Raw genomic sequence first — 21,142 nt, forward strand, 5'->3', positions numbered from 1 at the left:
AAGAAGCACCAAGCTTCGTATTCTCTCTGCTACCCAATGCTCTGCGAAGTTCCTCGAATTAGCGAGCCATTACAACTGTGTTCTGTACGAACATGATGCCGCTGCCACCACGTTACGGTGTCGTACGAATGCAGGGTTGACAGACGATTACACTGGAATTAGAACACGAAAATAATACTTACTCTCTTTACCAAACGAACCTCAGTGCCATTGGCTGAGCCGGCTGATCAAGCTTCTCAGGTCGACTCCGTGGCTGATCACTGGTCCCAGATAAACCGTAACTAAGAATTGGCGCAATTCTGGCGATTGCATGCCTTGTTCATGTGTATGGAGTCAATCGACGGCTTGAAAACACTGTCTGGCATGAATCTTGCCTCGGTTCAGTAACCGCCCACGAGTTATCATAAAACGGAAATGCATTGGAGCAGTAGGGATACAGACCTGAAAGACAATACCCAACCAACCGGGTAGTAAGTATTCACCAGAAATATGGTTGCACGGTGCACGAGTCAGTTGAAGAATTAAACGATGAATTGCCGAGGACTGCGATAATTTGACCTGCTCAATACAACAAATTCATCAGTCATTGCGGAACTATGGATGAAAGAGAGGCCAGCAGTTGTACAATCGACTGGTATTGAGAATGAGAGAGAGTATGCAAGGGATGTGGCGATCAATCCAGATAAGACTCACCGGATGTGATTTGTATTTTCCCTTGTTCACTCCGGGTTGTCTGAGTCAGATCACTGCGCAGTCATGGCCGGGGAATAACGCATTTAGTAGTCAAAAAACAGCGTGATAATAACCTGGCAAGCCATACCCGACAAGTCTTAACCTGTTATATTTAAGGGAGATAACCATTGTTAAATCCGGAGGTGATAAATTTCTTCTACATGATTCCACCTCTTGGTCGTTAAGCGACAGCCACAGGTCGTTTCTTGGAATGCCGTGTCTGATGCGGGGAGGAAGCTTGTTGTTCCCGTCGCCGACTTGCCGCATATCCGTAATCGAGACCTACTCACATAACACTAATGAATCGGTCAATCGGGCTCCGACAAGGGGCTAAGCTTTTCCAGGTTAGGATGATCTAAGTTCTTCCTCACAACCTCTCAAAAAGGGAATAGCAAGGGGGACAAAATGTGAGTTGAGAAAGGAGAGGAGGAAGAGAGCATGTAGACAAGAAGGCAGACATGTGGTCTATCTCATGGAATTTGCCCTACGTCGTACTTAGCTTATTGTTTGCTTCTTTGAAGCGAAACTTGAGAAGTACATGAAAGACGCTAAAATTGATTGCATTTTAAATAAAACTGAGCCGTATTATCAAACATAGACTAGTTCATTCATAACTGGCATCAACTTGTTGTCCCATCCTTATGGGAAATAAGCAAAGCATCGCGGGTCGAATGAGTACTTTCGTCGCCTTGTGCGAGACAGTATCTCCATTCTCCACTTCCAGCGGCCAGCAGACGTTACCGTCTCTGGTCGGGTTGCGTTCACGCTTTGGGATCGTGGTCGATCGCTTAATGCGTTGCGTGGTGGGTGTTCCTTAGTTCTGAGGAACTCTAAAGACTTTGCCAGACTCTCCTTAATTGTCAAGGTTAATCTTGACATTCTTCTCTGGGCCTGGGATGATCTTGTCCTCTGCCTCACCCTTGAGGTTTGGAAGCTCAGAAACAGCCTGTGCGATGATCTCCAGTGCCTTCTGGATCTCTTCTTCAGTGATCACGAGCGGAGGAGCAAGGCGAATGATGTTCTGATGGGTGGGCTTGGCCAACAAGCCCTTCTCCTTCATCAGCATACAGAGATCCCAAGCAGTGTGTCCATTGGTCTTGGACTCGTCAATGACGATCGCATTGAGTAATCCCTTGCCACGAACGGTCTGGATAACTGGGCTCTGGATAGCCTCCAGACCCTTGCGGAGGACGTGACCGAGTTTCTCAGCTCTGTCAACCATGTGTTCCTCCTGAACGACCTCCAAGGCTCGGATAGCCACTGCACAGCCTAGAGGGTTACCGCCGTAGGTGGAACCGTGGGTACCAGGCTCAATGGTGAGCATGACGTCTTTGCGACCCAAGACACAAGACACAGGGTACATGCCGCCGGAGATGGCCTTGCCCAGCAGAACCAGGTCGGGCTTAATTCCGCTCCACTCATGACAGAGCAGTTTGCCTGTACGGGCGATACCCGTCTGAATCTCATCGCAGATGAGGAGGACATTGTGCTTATCACACAGAGCTCTCGCCTCCCGCAGATAGTCATCGTCGGGAACGACAATGCCTGCTTCGCCCTGAATAGGCTCTACCAGGAAGGCGGCAAGGTTGGGTCCCGCGTTCTCAAAGGCCTCCCGCAAGGCTTCCTTGTCATTGTACTTGAGGGGCTTATTTGTCCCAGGGATTGTGCATCCGATACCTGGCAGGTAGGGACCGTAGTTTTCACGCGACTCAGGATCGCAAGACAGAGAGATGGCAGCGAACTAGATTAAAAAGACTCGGTCAATCTCTAATGATCGAGTTAATTGATTCTCGTGCACTTACAGTACGTCCGTGAAAGTTATTCTCCGCGCTCAGAACAACGGCTTGGTTCTCCGGAATGCCCTTAACCTTGTAGCCCCACTTACGAGCAATCTTGATAGCCGTTTCCACGGCTTCCGCTCCTGTGTTCATGGGCAGAACCATGTCGAAACCAAAGTACTTGGTGACGAATTCGGCAAAACGGGGAAATACGTCATTGTAGAAGGCACGGGAACTCAAGGTTAACCGTGAGGCTTGCTCGACTAGTGCAGCAACCAACTTGGGATGGCAATGGCCTTGGTTGACGGCAGAGTACGCCGACAGGAAGTCAAGGTAGTGACGGCCCTCAGGATCCCAAACGGAGGTGCCCTGAGCACGAGCGAAGACAACGGGGAGGGGGTGGTAGTTGTGGGCTGCGAACTCCTTCTCCGCCTGAATGGCCTCCTTGGTGGAGGACGCATGGTAAGAACTGGTTCCGTTGGCAGACATGCTGGCGGAAAGAAGAGACAAGGTGATCTTGAAAGAGATAGTATTATTTATCAAGGGTAATATGGAAGTAGGAAGATTCGAAGGAAGATGTGAGAAGCGTAACAGAGGAAGATAAAGTGGGGAGGAAATGTCCGCAAACAGTCCGAGACGAGCAAGTCACCGTCCTTTAATAGCACGAGGATGGGAAACACCTGTCAGAATTGAGCACTGTAGGAAAAGAAGGGAAAACGGCAGAAGAGCAAATTGGTAGAAATTACCATTCCAATCCGTAGCCCTTTGAGACCCGCTGGTGTCACTTTTGAGGCGATAGACATGGGCTCCGAAGAAGGACTAGACCCCTAAGTGCAGGTTTACCCGCTGCATATCGCTAAGTGCAGGTCTACGCGCTATCCCCAGCGACCATGATGTCGGCGATCCACCTTTCCTGCAGTGATCCAGTCAGACTGCATTCCACCCGACTTTATTCCTTCTTCGCCTGGCCGATCTGGGGCTTCCGGTTCGTCAACCTTTTGTCCATAGTCATCCATTTGTCGACTGTCGTCCGGTCCATTACTCATCGTTTCCGCGCCTCCACTGCATGACCGGGGCGGATCCCATCGCTTTTTGCCGGCCCGGACACTTTGTCCTCTTGGCCTCTCTATTAGGTAGTTTATTGATTTTGTTTGCTCTCGCTGGCATCGGAGTATATCGCGGGGATAGATACGCCCTGCGACGTTTGCCTGCGACAATGTCCTCGTCGCGTCGAAGGAAGTCCGTCACGTCGTCCTCCTCGTCGTCTCCGTCCTTACACTCCCCATCACCGCCGACTTCGCGCCTGAGGCCGCGGTCTCCGTCAAGAAACACCAAAACATCACCGTCATCAACAACGCCCTTGTCAACCAATATCCTTCTGTTTTTAATCTCTTTTCGTCTGGTCAACGCATTTACTGTTCGCACCTTTTTCCAGCCCGATGAATTTTTTCAATCACTTGAGCCTGCCTGGCAAATCGCATTTGGAGAAAATCAGGGGGCATGGATAACCTGGGTTAGTGGAGTCGAATCCCCCAACATTATCCTGTGCTGCCTTGCGTCGCATTCGATTTTGTTCCAACCAGTCACATCATTTCAGTTACTAAAATCTGACACTGGATGTCACCAATATAGGAATGGAGGCATCAACTGAGATCGTCTATCCATCCTCTCCTCTTCGCCGCCGTCTACTCCGCCGCCGATGTCGTCGCCCAGCTTCTCCGCCTCTCCTCCGCATCGCGTGCGGATCTCCTCGTCGCCGCTCCAAAAACTGCGCAGGCGATAATCGCGGGCCTCGGGGACTTTTATACTTGGAAGTTGGCTCGCTATGTCTATGGCGCTCAAAGTTACGACACCTGGGCTACTGTATGTTCTGTTATTGTTCGCTTAATAATCGATATGAGGACCGAGGTTGACTATCGAAGCTTGCCTTGACTGTTGTTAGCCCATGGCAATGGTTTTGTTCCACCAGGACATTGTCTAATTGCCTTGAAACAACAATTACCATTGTCGCTCTCTACTTGTGGCCTTGGAGTTGGTCGTTTGTGACACCTGGTCACAAGAAGGCTACTCGCGCGGCCAGCAGGGAGCGTGCTCAGAGGGGTCAGGAGGTGTCGGACTCGCTGCAGAGGTACGCTGGACGTCTATTCGGATCCATATATATCTCACACTGCGCCGCAGGCTACGTCAGTGTCTGTCCCTAGCGGCTGTCGCCTGTATTCTCCGACCGACAAACATCCTCATCTGGATGAGTTTGGCCAGTGTCGCATGGTTTCGGACTTCTTGGGACGGGAGGAGGATTCTCGTGCGCGAAGTATTACTTTGCGGGTGAGTTGATGTTGCCAGGCACGTTGCGAAATGATAGCTGATAAGCTCATAGCTGTACCGTTCTGGGTTTATCGTCCGTGGTGGATCGGCTCTTCTACGGAAGCTGGACGTTTCCTCCTTTGAGATTCCTATATTTCAACATTGCTCAGTCTCTAGCGGTCTTCTACGGGAGAAATGACTGGCATTATTATATCTCGCAGGGGTTTCCCCTACTACTTACCACCGCACTGCCTTTCGCTCTCGTTGGCCTGTACCGCGCTCTGACCCAGGTTCGGACGTCCGGATTGGGGCAGTCGCAGTCTCCCGTGCAAGCTCAGCTTGCGCTGATATGTGTGGTCATGCCTTTCGTCCTATCCCTGGTCTCTCACAAGGAAGTGCGGTTCATCTATCCCCTTCTACCATCTCTCCACATCCTAAGTGCACCACCTCTTGTGGACTACTTCCTGCCCGCGATCCTCCGCTCGTCCCGCTCATATATGCCCAAGAGGCTTACGCTCATCTTCCTACTACTGGTCAATATTGGTATTGCCCTCTACACGACCATCTACCACGCATCCGGACCGTCCAACGTGCTCTCATACCTCCGGCAACAGCACGAGCTACATGCTCCGGCCGCTCAAGCTCCTCTAAACCTCAGCGCCTCAGTCAAAGACCCCTCTCAGCGGGGAATCACAGCCGGCTTCCTCATGCCCTGCCACAGCACCCCCTGGCGCTCCCACCTCGTCTACCCCACAATCCACGCCTGGGCTCTAACCTGCGAGCCCCCCGTTGACCAAACCGCCGCCCAAAAAGCTACCTATATGGACGAAGCGGATCAATTCTACGCCAACCCCGCCCAGTTCCTCCGCGATCACATGGCCGGCGGCCTCCGCCACATCTCTCGGAAACCATCCTACCTCTCCGCGCAACCACACCCCCAGTCGCCGAATACAAACACCAACCATTCCATCCACGAATGGCCCGACTACCTCATCTTCTTCGCACAGCTCGAGCCGACCCTCCAGTCCCTCCTCCGCGCCAGCTCCTACGCCGAATGCTACCGCTCCTTCAACACAGCTTGGCATGACGACCGGCGCCGCAAAGGCGACATCGTGGTCTGGTGCCTTGACCCCGCCGAACAACAGGCCTGGCGGTCCGCCACCCGGCAACGCGACCTCGAGAACCGCGATAGACAATTCGACCGGATCATCGAGAGTTTCCGGAAAGAGGCGACCGGGAAGCGCGAGGGCAAGCTCTCTTCGTTCCGTCGGTGGATCTCGTCTTCTTCCTCTGTCGCCCCGTCGTCCTCGCTGTCTCTGTCGTGGCCGTCGTCGTGGCGCTGGCCGTGGAGCCAGCGGAAGCGGGCATCCTGGTTAGGTGTACAGATCCCGCAGTGGACAAGGACACAATCGTCATGGACGGCTTGGCCAGGGGACTGGTTCAGGGACTGGAGGCGGAAGAAGAAGACTAAGACACTCCTTGAGCGGGATCTGTGGTTGTAAGAGTTGTTTTTTCTTGCAAATTGGTCAACTTGTTGGAAATACGCGCATGTGATACCTCCTTGATTTCTGGATCTTACGTGTTCTCCCTGCAATTTCAATGGATCATAGCTAAACTTGGATCGATTCTATAGCAATTGTCCCCTTATTGATGACTTCGTCTTTGACAGACGCTATCCATTTTGTCCCTGAATTGTACTATATACCCTAGCTGATATGCCCAGCTGTACCGTAGCATACACCGAGCGCAACAAGGCTCGCAATCTTCATTCTAATGCCAAAATCACAAACGCCAGCCAATGATGCAACCAATTGTTCACCATTACGTTCGCCAAGATCAGATACAGTAGATGAATATACACAGAAGAAAATATTTTATGTCTTCAGAGAAGACGGCTGATGGGGAAACGGCTACCGGTAACGGGCGCTCAGATTGGCAAAGGCGTCGGGGCTGTGCCGTCCGCTCTGGAAGCCATTGATATCTACACTCTGCTGGCTCATGTGGGTTCTTGGGAAATTGCCATTCAGCTGAGAAGCTTTTGGTGTCAGGTCGATCCCAGCACCGGGGGTGCCTTGCCCTCCCATGAAAGGATTGCGTGATCCGGCTAACTGGGGAGCAGCGGAGGCTTGTGGGCCGTTGCTCTGGTGCTCGTTGATACTTGGCATTGGCTGGTTTTGGGGTGCTTGGTTCAGCGACATTCCCATCGGAGCTTGCATTTGAGAGGGCTGCTGCATCCCGGATGCTTGTGCGGAGGATGTATTGTACAGAGAAAGGATGCTCCCCTTGTCCACGCGGCCGGTGGGCTGAGGAGCCATGTACTGAGTAGGCTGCTGCAGCCCGGCCTGTAGTTGTGACTGATACTGGGATTGATAGACCGCATTCTGTGGTGCATTTGGGGCTGCCATCGACTGGAATGGATTCTGGGAGGCAAAGCCCTGCCCGTGCAAATGTGGTTGATTCTGCATGAATTGCTGTTGCTGCGGTTGTTGTTGTTGCTGTTGGTAAGAACCTTGGCTAAAGGGCGATGTGGAGGACAATGCTGGCATGGTGTTCGCATGCTGGGGCGGATTAGGCTGTGCACCTCCAGAGACTGTTTGGGCTTGCGACTGCATTGAGGTAGCCGCCGCTCCGAACTGGCTGAAAAAGGGGTTTGTCTGAACAGCGCCAGGGCTCTGGGTGAGTGGTGTGCTAGTGAAGGGCGCTTGCGGCAGGGCTCCCGACTGGAAAAATGGGTTTTGGCTTCCATCGAAGGCTTGTGGGGATGAGATGTACGAGCCTTGTGATTGGGTCGAGGTGACAGGCGGCGTGAGAGGGTGCTGGTAAAGGGGCTGAGGAAGCGAAGCTTGACGTCCAGGATATCCTCCGGTTTGATGCGGGAATAACGGCTGCGAAACTTGTAAATGCTGGAAAGACGACTCGAAAGACTGTACAGGAGCAGGCGTAGGTGCGAGTTGCTGTTGTGCTTGTGGCGGTTGCATATCGAACGGATTGTACGCGCTGCTCGTCTGGGGAGTCGGTTTGGAGTCGAGCTGGTCGAACGGATTGGCGGAACTGTCCCCTCTAGTCGAATTGTCTGTGGAAATGCCAGCTGCTGGAGGTCGTCCCAGCGATGCAGGCCCTTCCCCCAATCTTTGCAAAGTCTCGATGGTCATCTTCAAGTTACCGTCAAGCCCTTTCAGGGCCGCTGCGTTTCGGCGCTCGTTGGTGAAGCCCATCTCTCTCAGCTGGGCCAGCTTCGACTCAAAGGATGCATCACTTGTATCACGGACGGAAAGTCCAAACCCTTGAGAGCCGGAAGTTGAGACGCTTCGCGGTGGAGGAGAATCATGTCTTTCGGATCGAGGTGAGGTCGCAAAGGGTCTGTTATGAGACCGCTGGAGATTGGAGGTGGAGGAAGCGGACCTCAACCCAGGACCCGGAAACCGGCCAGACTTTGGAGGTAGTGGAGGAGGCGAGCCCTCCGGCGACATGTCGTAACTGGAATCCTGACGACTTGGGGGTTTTGGTTTTCCATCCTCCAGAGAACGATACTGGTATTTCTGCCGGATGTACCGCTCCATGCTCGAATCGGCCTCGTCGATATCTTTGGGGACCGGAGGTTTGACGTTCTTGGGATTGAAGATCTTGTTCATGAGGGTATTCCCGTGTGATTTCATGTTCTGTGTCGCATAGACAATCAGCTCACGCGTCCTCGAGGGGTTGACTTGGCCCGTTCACTCACGTCAACCTGTTCGGCCGTCCAAGTGTCCATGGTCAAGGACTTGACCTTGGAAATGTGCGTGCCCAGCTTACGATGCAGAGCTGCACACCGCATGCATAAGAAAATTCCCATCTGTATTCCATCGGATCAGTTATCGTATCGTAGCGGTAAGTCGTGTGCAACCGAGTGGTATACGTACGTTCCAGCTGGCCCATCCTGTGTGCAAGTGGCTTGTCAGCGATTGGCCTGCAATTATATACAGGTCTCCAAGAGCATACCTGGGTTAAAGGCTCCACAGTCCGCACATCGATCATTGCCCGGCACTGAGCGGACGAGATCCTGCAAGGCCTTCTCATTTCGCTGCTGCTGCCGCTTACTGACAATGCTGGGCATCTTGGTAAAATCCGGAGAGACCACCTGGCAGTCTCTTTGTTGATGAAGCAACGAACTGAAGCCGAGGGTATCAAACGTCCAAAGAAAAGATGAACTGGGTTGGGAAGAGAAGCTATTCACGAACGATGGAGAAAAAGTGGCAGAAGCCGGGCCGATCTTCCGTATGCGGGAGATAGTGGGATCTTAAATAAGAAGGCAAATCATATTTACACGATATGAATGCAAAGCTCAACGCAATGGCTTCTAAGAATACAAGCAAAGGGAAGGCCGAGATCGTAAGAAGAGATGTTAAGAAGGAGGGGGGAATGAATCGCGGGAGTTCGATAATCCAGGAGAAGTACGAGAGAAAGCGAAGTGGTCAGGGATGATAAGATGGCGGTGGTGTGGGGAAGGCAGACGACCGTCACCGCGTCGATTTCTCTGCGCTCGGTGTGTTAGATAGACATCCCTTGGATCTTATGGATTTGATATCAATATACCGATGTTTTTGGATCTATAATTAGAGGGACAATGGCATTTTTACCGTTGATTGTTGGGCAGAATCTAGAGTAAACTGTCTCGTGGAGGACTACACATTCCAGCCTTTGGTATGGATCCCCTAGTCAAGGCCGCGCCAGGGGCAACCGACAGGAACCAAGTTTCGAGCCTTGACTATTTGGCTGCCAAGCACAGAAAACGTCTGTGACAGTCTCTTGATTTTCTCAATTCCCTCCAATTACTGTTTGAGCCCAATGTCCACTGGTGTATGGCTGTCAGACAGCCGCAACAGCCATGGAGAGATGCCAAATGCCTCTGGCCGGTGGTCTCAAGCCAAGCTGGATCTTCATGAAGCTTTTGCGAAAAAACTCCAAAGTAACCATCAACATGAATCATCTTGATGCACTACACAGGAAAATCTACACTTCGCACTACAAATATATCATGCCATGATGGTTATGATAGAATGTATGAGCAGCAGGTGACTCACCCCACCATCGCACTCAGAGTCTCGGAAGAAACTCCAGCACGGTAGAGGAGCCTTATTATGCCCCGAAATATTTATTCTAGTACGCCAATATGACCTACCAACCTGTAGGAAAGAGTAGGATTTGGAGGTTGATTATGCGTTCGTAGTTTATGAAAAGTGTAATGAGGGAAAAAGAAGAAAAGAGAGAAAATTGTTGTGTGGATGATGGATATAAAGGGAATGCTGGAAGTGCGTCACGTGGTATGTGGACCTAGCACTAGGAGGTGCTAAGTCAGGTGACCCCCGTTGTCGAAGTTTTCTTTTCTTTCGCCAAAGACGCTCTTTCTCCTTCTCTTCAACAAAACACTCGTCAAGGGACAATTCGCACACCGCGAACTGTATGCTCATTGATGTATGAGCTGTTACCTGTAGTCTCGATTCAAGACTCGATGTTGTCTTCTCTATACTCTGTACCAATGTTGTTATAACCACACAGCACGCGTCTAGTCTCTCAGTGGCCAAGTCGTATGCTTTTTATTTTGTTCGTTCAGTGGAAGATCAAAACCAAACAGTTTTTAGCAGAGCTGCGTCTACTCCACCCTGGTGTTCGTCTTTCTCGAACGGCAGGACTATTTTTACGACGGACATCTTACCTTTGTTATATCATGACGAGAGTATATCAATGCGAACCATATTGTTCCCTAGATGAATGTCCTGATATGGAGGTATATTGAGTCTCCAAGCAGAAACTCTAGGCTTTCTGCTCATGAAGACAGCAATTCAATGTAATAGCTTATCTAGTTCCGGTTGCATTGCTCTATAGGAGGTTTTGGCGACGTAAGATGTGCTGAGAATAGCGCAATCGAGGGCTAAATGATTTCCAAACCATCAGTCCGTTGCCTTATCAACTGGTTTCTACTACTCCGTATGGTCTCTAGTATCATTCTGGTCTATCTTGACCGACTTCTGTCTAGACTAAGATTCTCGATAATCGGCACACCCAATTCGATGTTATGAATTTTTGTGACCTGTTCAATCAGCTTGAGTTGATGATAAATCGCAGCCAGTCTCGAACTCAGGATGAGTGAGATTATTGAGGAACCATTGCAGGGACACACCAATGAAGAATGAGCCTGAGAGGGAGAGTGGAGATCGGAATCTGCCGCGGTAACTGAGACTTCTGCCAAAGAGCGTGTTCCTGTTAATAATAATGTGATGGAGGACGGGTGCTGATCCGCCCCGACGAGCCATCTTCGGCTATCATCGTTGCTAGTACAACGACGATAATAATAACGGAGTCAATCTTTGTTCTGACAGAAAGACAATGGTATCAACGCAAGCAACAGTAGATCTCTCGAGAATGAATGAATCAGTAGTATCTCAGGCGCAGGAGGCAAATGAGAATTGGGAGCCATGGATCGGCTATTGCCGCGGCCATTCAGGTCCGATATCCCCTCTTATGCTCGGTCTATCTATCTGCCTTGTGCCAAAGAAAACCAGAACCTCTGGGAAAATGCGGAGAGAATATCTGCTGAGTCAAAAGAATCGGGTCCAGAGCTCACAAATCTGTACATTGTGATTGGTGCTTACGGCTCCTCCTGGGGCTTCGATGGGCTTCGGCGTTTCTGTAATCTAGGCAGGAGGAGCGGCAGTAGAAGGATGAGGGGATATCTCTTATGCAATGGGAAGAGCTGCACTTTATTATTAGCAGTTATACCCTGCCCTCCTCCTTATCCTTCTTATTCCCTCCCTCTCCCTTTGTCAGATTCAGTCTGTTCTTCTCGAATTGACCTTTGTATATTAGAAATATCTATCCATCTTCCTGTCCTTTATCCACTCCTTTCCGTCGCGTCCTTTACTTCACAATGGCTTCGGCTGCTAGATCTGCTTCGCGCGCCTTCTTACGCTCCACTCCTGCTACCTCCTCCGTCCGTCCTGCAGTCCGCGCCGCTCGTTTTGCTCTCCCATCTCAAGGCTTCCGCGCCGCTGCTCGTCGTGGCTATGCCTCCGAAGCCAACTCGGGCAAATCCTCGTCTAACGTCTTCCTCTGGGCTGGTCTCGCCGTGGCTGGTGGTGCCGGTGCTTACTTCTACCTGAACGGCAGCGACTCCGTTAGCACCAAGACCTTTGTTCCTGGCAAGGAGGACTACCAGAAGGTGTACGATGCCATTGCTCGCCGTCTTGCCGACGAAACCGACTATGACGATGGCAGCTACGGACCAGTAAGACTTCCCCCGCTTGTCAAAAAGATATATGGGCTATGAACAGAGTGCTGACTTCTGGTGTTTTAATAGGTCCTCGTCCGTCTCGCATGGCATGCAAGTGGTACCTATGACAAGGAAACCGGCACTGGAGGAAGCAACGGCGCTACCATGAGATTCGCCCCCGAGTCCGACCACGGCGCCAACGCTGGTCTCAAGATTGCTCGGGACTTCCTCGAGCCCATCAAGGCCCAGTTCCCTTGGATTACCTACTCTGATCTCTGGACTCTCGCTGGCGCCTGCGCCATCCAGGAGGCCGGTGGTCCTGCCATTCCCTGGCGCCCTGGCCGTCAGGACAAGGACGTAGCTGCCTGCACCCCTGACGGACGTCTCCCCGATGCTTCCAAGGACCAGAGGCACATCCGCGACATCTTTTACCGCATGGGATTCAACGACCAGGAGATCGTTGCTCTGATCGGTGCCCACGCTCTGGGCCGTGCTCACCCCGACCGTTCTGGCTACGACGGCCCCTGGGACTTCAGCCCCACCGTTTTCACCAACGAGTTCTTCCGACTGCTTGTTGATGAGAAGTGGCAGAGCCGGAAGTGGAACGGCCCCGCCCAGTTCACGGACAAGACCACCAAGACCCTGATGATGCTTCCCGCCGATCTTGCCCTGGTCAAGGACAAGGAGTTCAAGAAGCACGTCGAGCGCTATGCCAAGGACAACGATGCCTTCTTCAAGGATTTCTCTGACTCTTTCGTCAAGCTTCTCGAGCTTGGTGTTCCCTTCAAGGCTGAGGACCGCTACGTCTTCAAGACCTCTGAGTAAGGAGCTCCACTGTTATTACTTCGATCTCTTTCCTTTGTCTAGACAGCATTGCATTTCTCGTTTGTTCGTATCTTGATATCCGACATGTGATTTGTCGTTTGCTGATGGCCGTGTCATTGCGTGACGCTTGATTCACTCCGAGAAACTTGGGCGACGAGTTAGAGCACGTCATAAATTGGGTTATAAACTGTACATTGGTGCCAATAGACATATACCTGGCATTAACAATATCAACAAGATTTCATTTTTGGTTGCATACTCTGAATTTCACCTGCAGAGCGTAGAAGCTTGGTCTGCATTCAATTAAGAAGTTCAAGTTGCGCTGGCAAGACCCATGATCAAAACACGGCGGAACCGCTTCAAGTCGAGAGGTGGCGGTAATCCGACCTCAATTTTTTGTTCCGATTCAACCTCCGCGGGCTTCATCCACTCACCTTTTGCACTTATTCTACGATCAAGGAACACTTATGCCTAAGTAACGGGTACCTCTCGAATAAACCATCCTCTTCTCTTCTCAAACGCTACCATCACCCCCCAAAACGCCGCCCACATCATGACCAGATCCCAGACCCCGCGACACGATTACTACGAAATCCTCAACCTCCCATTCACAAGTCCCCCAACAGCCTTATCCAAACAACAACTCAAGGTCGCATACCACAAGGCTCTCCTGAAACATCATCCCGACAAGGCGACTTCAATTGCGACCACTCCCGCACCCACACACGATACGAAAACCGCCCAGCGCCCGAGCTCCGACCGTAACGCTGATGCCTCCCCGACCTTCACTATTGACGAGATAACAGCGGCTTACAGGACGCTTTCTGACCCTGGCTTGCGCGCGGAATATGACCGTGTCCTCCGGCTTGAGCGGGTGACGGCGGGGAAGGGAGAGAAGAGCGCGGGGGCGGCGTTTCATACGGGTCTTGAGGTTGTTGATTTGGAGGATCTTGTCTGCGAGGAGACGGGCGATGGGGAGGGCCTATTGTGCTGGTATCGGGGTTGTCGGTGCGGAGATGAGAGGGGATTCATGGTTACCGAGCTGGATTTGGAGAAGGAGGCCGAGCATGGGGAGGTTGTTATCGGATGCCGGGGGTGTAGTCTCTGGATGAAGATTCTGTTTGCGATGGAAGAGGGCGATGGTTGAGCTTTGGATGCTGGAGGTTGAATTGGAATTGAGATTGGCTATATGGCCTGTCTTTTGCCCTGGTCGTTAGAGATCGAGGCTAGATACTCGCTGACTGTCCATCACTGGATAGGATTGAGAGGCGTGGTGTCTCGTTCAGAGTCATCGACTGGATCCAGGCATGTCAGGAACAGCCGTGCACGCATCGCTGGTCTAGGCGACGAGCTGCTCAGGGAGCTTTCTGGGTATAGAGGCCCGGTGGCTCCTTTACAGAGCAGGCTGTGCCAGTACGGGGCAGTTGGCCTCTGTCCCTACGTTGGGCGGTGTTTTAACGACCGACTGTAACGTGTAGTACACTCATAGAGATCTGTACGCGTCTATGCGACATTCGATATGGAACGGAGAATGAAGTTGCTCCATGAGTTTCATGAGGATAACTTGTGGATTGATGCACTGTTAATGGGGCGGAATGATTTTTATATATAAGCTAGTATGTCAATAACTATAAGCAGTCGTTAAAAATAACAGATCCAATCACGGTCATCAATCGATCAGGCACAAGATGCTACAGATAAAGCAGGAGCATGACAAGCTCTAGACTAATGCTATGCGTTCCTGGCTAGAAGCATTGCTGGTGCTGTCGGTGATGTTGTGGAGGGGCTCAGCTGATGACATATTTTGCCCGAAGAAGAAAACCACCATGTATCTCTCCTTCCCACTGTCAACTTCATCCTTCTTCCATTCATCTTATTAGCTGGTCAAAATACGCCGCCATAATGTCGGCACCTGTTCATATCTCCTCAAAGGAGCAATTTAGCACTCTTCTATCGACTTCCAAGTTCGTCGTCGCAGACTGTAAGCTCCCTGTTTGCTGATTCCCCGCCCCCGCTACTCGTCTTGCTACCCGCGACCGCGAGCTCTTAAGCCTACCTATCCCCGTGCTACGGACAGCTACTGACTATTTCCTCAAAGTTTACGCGGACTGGTGTGGACCATGCAAAGCTATCGCCCCCGCGTACGAGCAGCTGGCCAAACAGCTTTCGCGCCCGAACCGGATCACCTTCACCAAGGTCAACGTTGACGAGCAGCAAGACATTGCCCGTGCATATGGAGTTACAGCGTACGTCAAACGCATTCGACCTGCCATGCCTGACGCAGATTCCGAGAAATGCATAGATACTAACAGTCCCACCAGAATGCCCACCTTTATCGTCTTCCAACAAGGCCGTGCCATCTCCACCGTCCGCGGCGCAGACCCCAAAGCCCTCTCCGACGCCGTCCGCAAGCTCGCCGATGAAGCAAACAAGGACGACAACTCCGGCTCCGGGGAGGCCTCGGGTGATCTCAGCGGCGGGAACGGCTGGATCGGCGCCGCCGTGCCCAAGGGATACAGCGATATCACGGACCAGCACGACCCCAAGGGTCTGGAGCTACTGAACCGGGATAGCGACTTCGGCACCGCGAAGACGCTTTTCGATCCGTCGAAGCCGTCCGCGCTGAGTGACAACGGGAAGAGGAAGGAAGGCGCCCCCGCGGACTGGGTGGAGAGTGATACGGACGAGCAGCTGATGCTCTTTGTTCCGTTCCAGTCGACGAGCAAGGTCCATTCGCTGCAGGTGACTTCTCTTGCGTCTGCGTCGGAGGACGACGACGAGGCGCCTATGCGCCCGAAGACTATTCAGCTGTACACCAACCGCTCGCATGTCCTCGGGTTCGACGAGGCGGATGACATCACGCCGGTGCAGACCGTGACGATTCAGCCTGAGGATTGGGATCCCAAGACAGCGACGGCCAAGATCGATTTGCGGTTTGTCAAGTTCCAGAGCGTCACGTCCTTGGTCCTCTTCTTCGTCGATGGGGATGGGGACAGCGAGAAGCTGCGCGTGGATAGGATCAGGATCTTTGGCGAGGCCGGCGAGAAGAGAGAAATGGGCAAATTGGAGAAGATAGGTGATGAGCCGGGCGAATAAGCTATTCCATGAATTGTAAACGGAAGGTAGTTACAGTACCTTAATTCCGTATGGAGGACAGTGTCGGACATAGCATACGAGATTAGATTTACGACCTACGATGACTTCAGAGAAATCCAATTCCCAAGACATTATATTTCATTCGCTAATCGCTACGAGTCTATCGCAATCCCACGTAAACGCAAAATGAAGTTTGTCCGATCCCAAACCAAATGGTCTCATCCTTGATAAAATTCAGAAAGACCAATAAAGTAGAACCGGTGTGCAATTCCGTCGCTCTGTGACACAACTGACACCTGGGATAACATCACGAGAATTGATGTCCAGGCAACACGGGTGAAATAGTAGTTGCGTCGCCGCACGAAGAAAGAAAAGAAAAAGAAAAAAAGTAAGAATGCTGGCTGGCTGCGACGAAATTTATCCTTGTGCGAGATTCGGAGGATGGAGATACTCTTTTTCCGTATGAGGCTGGACAATCCGGTGAATATGAGTATTACGTAATCTTTTTTTTTCTGTGTGTGGATGCGAAATGCCAAGCGAGGAGAGTCCTCCATAGAAATTTTCTCTCCTTCTCTTCTTCTTTTGTCTTCTTCATGACATACGCCTGTGATGAGACTATTGGATGAATATATGATAGGAAGAGACTGAGTCTCCCTCTGGGAGCATGATCTCAACATTCTACATCCACTGAGGCTGTTGCATTTACCTGTTTATTTCTGGTGGTAATGTAGATAGTGGTGGTTCGAGGATTGTTTGTTTAGTGTTTACGCGTATGGTTGTGCTGGTCGTTACCCCCAGAAGACAGGAACAAAGCAGTTGTTCTTTGTCTGGAAATGAGGACTGGATGGTACGGGGGACAATGATTAATGGTCTGGTTCTCTGTGGCTGGTCATTAATTTCTCGAGTACCTGCAGATGCAGCCATTTTCAGCACTGTCGACAAGGTTCGGCTGCTGTGTGGTATTGAACCATGTAGGTTAGCATAAGCCTTTCCATGATCTGGACGGCTGTATGGTCTCGTGCTGCATTGCCATGTTGGACTTCTCAATAATAAGCCTGCTTGTATGTGTAAGTTGGACAAGGTGCATGGTTCTCATGCCGTCTTTTGCTTTAAGGTGCAGCCTTGCTCACCTTGGCAAGGCCCAGTGTCAGCCAGGGACATCCCACAGGTACTCAGAATTGGTGCTCCTGTGTTAAGCCTACGTGGCATCACGGCTGCTCATGAGCTTGATTCTCAAGGTAGCTCTTCCCCACAGTACCCAAAGTCTCAAGCAGAGTACCAAGCACGGGCGAGGAGTCGAGGACACAACTTGATCACTGCGCCGGGTCATTACGCAAATACCCCGTACGCACAGCGCACCTTTTGGAATGTCCTCGTGTTCTGCGCTATGATCCAGGTTAGCCTTCAATGATTTCCACTTTGACCCAAGGAACCGTACAGCCACCATGGTCTCGTCCTGAAGGATCTGCCAATGGAATACCTTACACGCTTATCGCTTCTCTCCTAGATCATTCCTTGACCGACAATCAGTCGTGCTGCTCGGCAATACACCGAGCAGCAGTGGGAGAAGAAATTGGTTTCTGCCTCGCAAAATGGCGTTATCTGGAGCCAGTGGTTGAGCCAGTGGTTGGGAGGACTTCCGAAGCGGAATCGGACGTCGATCAGGAACAAGGGTTTGAACTTTGGAGACGCCGTCAGTCAAGTCCCAAAGCAGTGAAAGCGCACCGTATCGTCGCATTTCTTTCCAGTTCCAGACCAATGACCGTTCCAGTTGTCTCATGCATGGTCCCTCTGGCGACCCGCGCCTTCACTCGATTGGAGCATCGCGGTCTGACGAGCACACCGCAGTTGATTAGCTTCTGAGCTTCTCGGCCAAGGACTCAAAGAAGTCAAAGTGGTATCTTGGAATGTGGAGTAGCGCGACAGTGAATCCTTCCAGATAGAGTTCACGCCTGGATTTGTCGGGATCGCACTATTTGAGATGGCCTGCCCAAGCTTCGTATGTGGAGATTCGATTCGTCTGCACCTCCCCGTATCAGCAAACAGTGACCACTTCTCTCAAATCCGGACCTGGAGCTGAAAATCAAATGTATAGCCTGGCTCCAGAGACTCTCCACAAACCTTGGTGACCTTTAGGCTTGCAGTTGTAGTAGTGAACCAGTACACATAACTTCCTCCCCGTTATGGATGTTGGGTGTTATGGACCACCATCCGTCTAGGTATGACACATATCCAGCCCAGCGACGTGATAGGCCAGGATCCAATCTCAGAAACAGAGAATTAAGAGGCTAGGTAGCAGGGTCGAGTCATGTAACGTGCAAAAGCTCCGATTTCTGGATAGCAGCAGCCTAACCCCGCTTTGCCTTGATAATATGTGCTGATATTCTCGGTCCTCGGCAAACATGTCTTCATCACAGCTGCAGAGTCCATCCCAGCGTTCAGTAACCTCCAGATTAGAGTTCCGTCACGAGAGTTACCAGAGGGATGGCATTGTCATGTCGACGGTGAGCGGCGCCGGACAAACTCTGTTTTTCTTCACCCTTGCCGTCCGTTCTAAACGTGGAGATTAGAGCCACCTGAGGAGAGTTTAGTGATTCTCTGTATCCGTATCTGAGAGAGGTACGAGCTTGTAGACTTTCTCTGGTAGTATGGACTATGGAGGACTAGGGAACCTTGGAACTCTCTTCCCACGTTTCGGCTGCGCCCATCCAAGAAAGATCAACAACATACCGTAGATGGCTTAGACTCGGCCTCGTCGACCAATACCAGTTGCCCATCAATGCACTCAGGATGCAGGAACAGAAAAACGACCACACAGGAAATCCCGCTCCATAACCCTCCCTTTCCTCTATGGTACGGTACAGTAGCGGGTTAGCGCCATGGTTTAGTATGTCCACCTCCACAAATCCAAGGGCAATCTGCATCCCGCGTCCTCCGGAGAGACTTAGCATGCAGTAGCCTCACCCGGCGAACACAATCCGGCTGTGAGCGCTGAGGGGTCGCCATGAGTGCACGTGTTCGAGCCCTCGACCTAGGATGCTCTCTGATGATGAGGATCAACACAATAGTCCTCCCACTAATGACATGCTATTTTTTTCCCTCTGGGAAAAGCGCAAAGAAGTGTTCTATCAGACTAACAAAGGACGATTTTCACCACGAGCTTCTTTCGTACGTAGTGATTCCTTAATCCTTGCTCTGTGGCCTTATTGTGCGGTGTTTCGCCTAACGTAAGTGCCGGACTGCACTCGGCATACTGTGGTTTGCTTTAGACCAGCCATAGCGGCAAGCCCCCTCAACCAATGACATTTGTGTCCTCCTAGTAGCCAGGGCTATTATCGTTATGGCTTATTTAGCTCTGCCAATACTCGACAGTAGCAATCTATTTAACATTTGAGATGATAGCCAAACTTCAGAGTTGTGGTGTAGTATAAAATATACTCCGTATAGCCTCGCGGATCGCCTTAGATAAAATAGCTAGCCCGAGAAGCATGGTGCCATCTCAACTCTCCGTGACGAATCCGCTCCCGTCGTATAGGAATATCCTAAAAGGACATATAACTGCTTGGCATTGATGGCACTTAGTAGAACTGTTGCACCTTGAATCATTCTCCGATGACCATTGCTTCAGTTTTAGCAATCCCTTCCAATCACCGGCGTACAGTGACAGCCACTGTCTAGGGATGGTGGCCAGATCTTTGATTATGGTGGCGGCAGAGGACGGAGATGTTACCTTTACTATCGACGCTGGAGGCACGTGCTCGGCGCTAGAGGCACGTGCTTGCCGCCGTGAAGTTTGGATTCGGTCCTCTAACCTCTAGGCTGGTATTGAAGCGGGCCGCCCTGGAAGGAAGAGTCCAATGTTCGAGGTGTCTTCCACGCCAGTGAGCTAGAGCTCTAGTTGAAAAGTCTATGAAGGAGGGCCGATCATTAGTTCTGAAAGACTGCTAGAGAGATTCCAAAGGGAAAACTCTTAGCTCACAGGATCCTCTTCCAAGGTAAGTAGCTCTGCGGATGCTCCCCGAACGTATAAACACATATTCTCTGGTAATTTTCCCCAAGAATTGTCCATGGATCCCATCAATGAGGATCTGCATTCAAGCACGGAAATAAGTACCAGAAATTTGCCAGTGTTGCTCGATATCTAGCTACCACTGTCAGTACCAAGAGTCCAAGACAGGCACTACGGACCACGACATACCATAACTGGACAGGCCTCGTCGCCACCTTTCCCGAGTCAGCAATGCGTATAATTGGAGGGTTGGAGTACGCGTAGTCTGTTTCAGATTTCGAGCTTGCCGACATTCGTATATGGAGCTCGACCAAAAGCCTGGCTAATTCCGTCCTAGTCTCGCGCTCTTAGCTCCTTCCAGCAAGGTCCTTGTAAACCTCCACAGACCAGCAACACTAGTCTTTTCGGGTCGGGTACGGTCATGCCTCCACTTGCTCCTCTCGGTTTAGTGGGGGATCTACTGATGTTTGTAATTACTTTGCTTGGCGGTGAAAGGATGGTGTCAGACAATACAGATTCGTAGTCTACCTGTATGATTGTGCAATAATAGCTGCACAGAGTATCGTATGAGCATTTGAATCAGCAGATTGGACAGCGCAATCTGCCCTGAGACTCTGCAACATCTTACGCTGTGGGGATCATATCAGCCATGCTCGTATCCCAGAACCCTATGCTCCGGTACGTTGATAATAAGCTTTTCACATGGTCGACGGGAAGCTGAAGTTTACTGAACACTGGGCAGGGTCAAGTAGCCTAACTTAGGGCACAGTGACTCTCGCCACCGAAAATCCTGATCTTGAGTCGCATGCATGGTATCACGGTTTGGAAAAGTGTCACAGAGAGTATCCGTAGTCTAAGGACGTCCTACCCTGAGTCACTAGATAGTCCATTCCCACTACGTGCGAAATGACAGTGGGAGCCGGCTTGGCGCTGTCGATTGACACTGGACATATATTGATTGCATGATGATTGGTATCAGGATATGTCAAGAGTTTTGACGTCTCGAATGTACCTTTGTAGTTTCCACAGTGGTAGTGAGTGGAAGTCTAGAACCCGAGTGGCTACTTGCGTATGGCCTTGCCATTATGAGTTATGACTGTCTGAAATGATGATATGATTTTTCTACTCTTTCTCCTTCCAGACACCGAGCTT

At 51.1% G+C, this 21,142-nt stretch overlaps 7 protein-coding genes across 7 annotated transcripts; 4 read left to right on the forward strand and 3 right to left on the reverse strand.

The window, feature by feature from the left end:
- Nucleotides 1-1,585: 1,585 nt before the first annotated feature.
- On the reverse strand, nt 1,586-2,999 carry car2 (ornithine-oxo-acid transaminase; the record flags this gene model as incomplete). Its single annotated transcript, XM_043296975.1, has 2 exons — nt 1,586-2,473; nt 2,535-2,999. The coding sequence occupies 2 exons, from the start codon at nt 2,997-2,999 to the stop codon at nt 1,586-1,588; spliced, it is 1,353 nt and encodes a 450-aa protein (XP_043152910.1).
- Nucleotides 3,000-3,726: 727 nt separating this feature from the next.
- gpi10 (putative glycosylphosphatidylinositol-alpha 1,2 mannosyltransferase) lies at nt 3,727-6,316 on the forward strand (the record flags this gene model as incomplete). Its single annotated transcript, XM_043296976.1, has 5 exons — nt 3,727-4,023; nt 4,143-4,373; nt 4,433-4,638; nt 4,689-4,835; nt 4,888-6,316. The coding sequence occupies 5 exons, from the start codon at nt 3,727-3,729 to the stop codon at nt 6,314-6,316; spliced, it is 2,310 nt and encodes a 769-aa protein (XP_043152911.1).
- Nucleotides 6,317-6,724: 408 nt separating this feature from the next.
- Asppvi_000670 (putative GTPase activating protein for Arf) lies at nt 6,725-8,470 on the reverse strand (the record flags this gene model as incomplete). The annotated part of the gene is made up of 1 exon (XM_043296977.1): nt 6,725-8,470. One exon carries the CDS (start codon nt 8,468-8,470, stop codon nt 6,725-6,727), a length of 1,746 nt encoding a protein of 581 aa, XP_043152912.1.
- A 20-nt stretch (nt 8,471-8,490) lies between these two features.
- Nucleotides 8,491-8,907, reverse strand: Asppvi_000671 (uncharacterized protein; the record flags this gene model as incomplete). Its single annotated transcript, XM_043296978.1, has 2 exons — nt 8,491-8,615; nt 8,793-8,907. 2 exons carry the CDS (start codon nt 8,905-8,907, stop codon nt 8,491-8,493), a joined length of 240 nt encoding a protein of 79 aa, XP_043152913.1.
- Nucleotides 8,908-11,718: 2,811 nt separating this feature from the next.
- On the forward strand, nt 11,719-12,885 carry Asppvi_000672 (peroxidase; the record flags this gene model as incomplete). Its single annotated transcript, XM_043296979.1, has 2 exons — nt 11,719-12,075; nt 12,148-12,885. 2 exons carry the CDS (start codon nt 11,719-11,721, stop codon nt 12,883-12,885), a joined length of 1,095 nt encoding a protein of 364 aa, XP_043152914.1.
- A 553-nt stretch (nt 12,886-13,438) lies between these two features.
- On the forward strand, nt 13,439-14,032 carry Asppvi_000673 (diphthamide biosynthesis protein 4; the record flags this gene model as incomplete). The annotated part of the gene is made up of 1 exon (XM_043296980.1): nt 13,439-14,032. One exon carries the CDS (start codon nt 13,439-13,441, stop codon nt 14,030-14,032), a length of 594 nt encoding a protein of 197 aa, XP_043152915.1.
- Nucleotides 14,033-14,787: 755 nt separating this feature from the next.
- Nucleotides 14,788-15,981, forward strand: Asppvi_000674 (thioredoxin-like protein 1; the record flags this gene model as incomplete). Its single annotated transcript, XM_043296981.1, has 3 exons — nt 14,788-14,866; nt 14,984-15,131; nt 15,207-15,981. 3 exons carry the CDS (start codon nt 14,788-14,790, stop codon nt 15,979-15,981), a joined length of 1,002 nt encoding a protein of 333 aa, XP_043152916.1.
- Nucleotides 15,982-21,142: the final 5,161 nt, after the last annotated feature.

Source organism: Aspergillus pseudoviridinutans (genome assembly GCF_018340605.1).
Source record: "Aspergillus pseudoviridinutans IFM 55266 DNA, scaffold_1, whole genome shotgun sequence".
Lineage (NCBI taxonomy): Eukaryota > Fungi > Ascomycota > Eurotiomycetes > Eurotiales > Aspergillaceae > Aspergillus > Aspergillus pseudoviridinutans.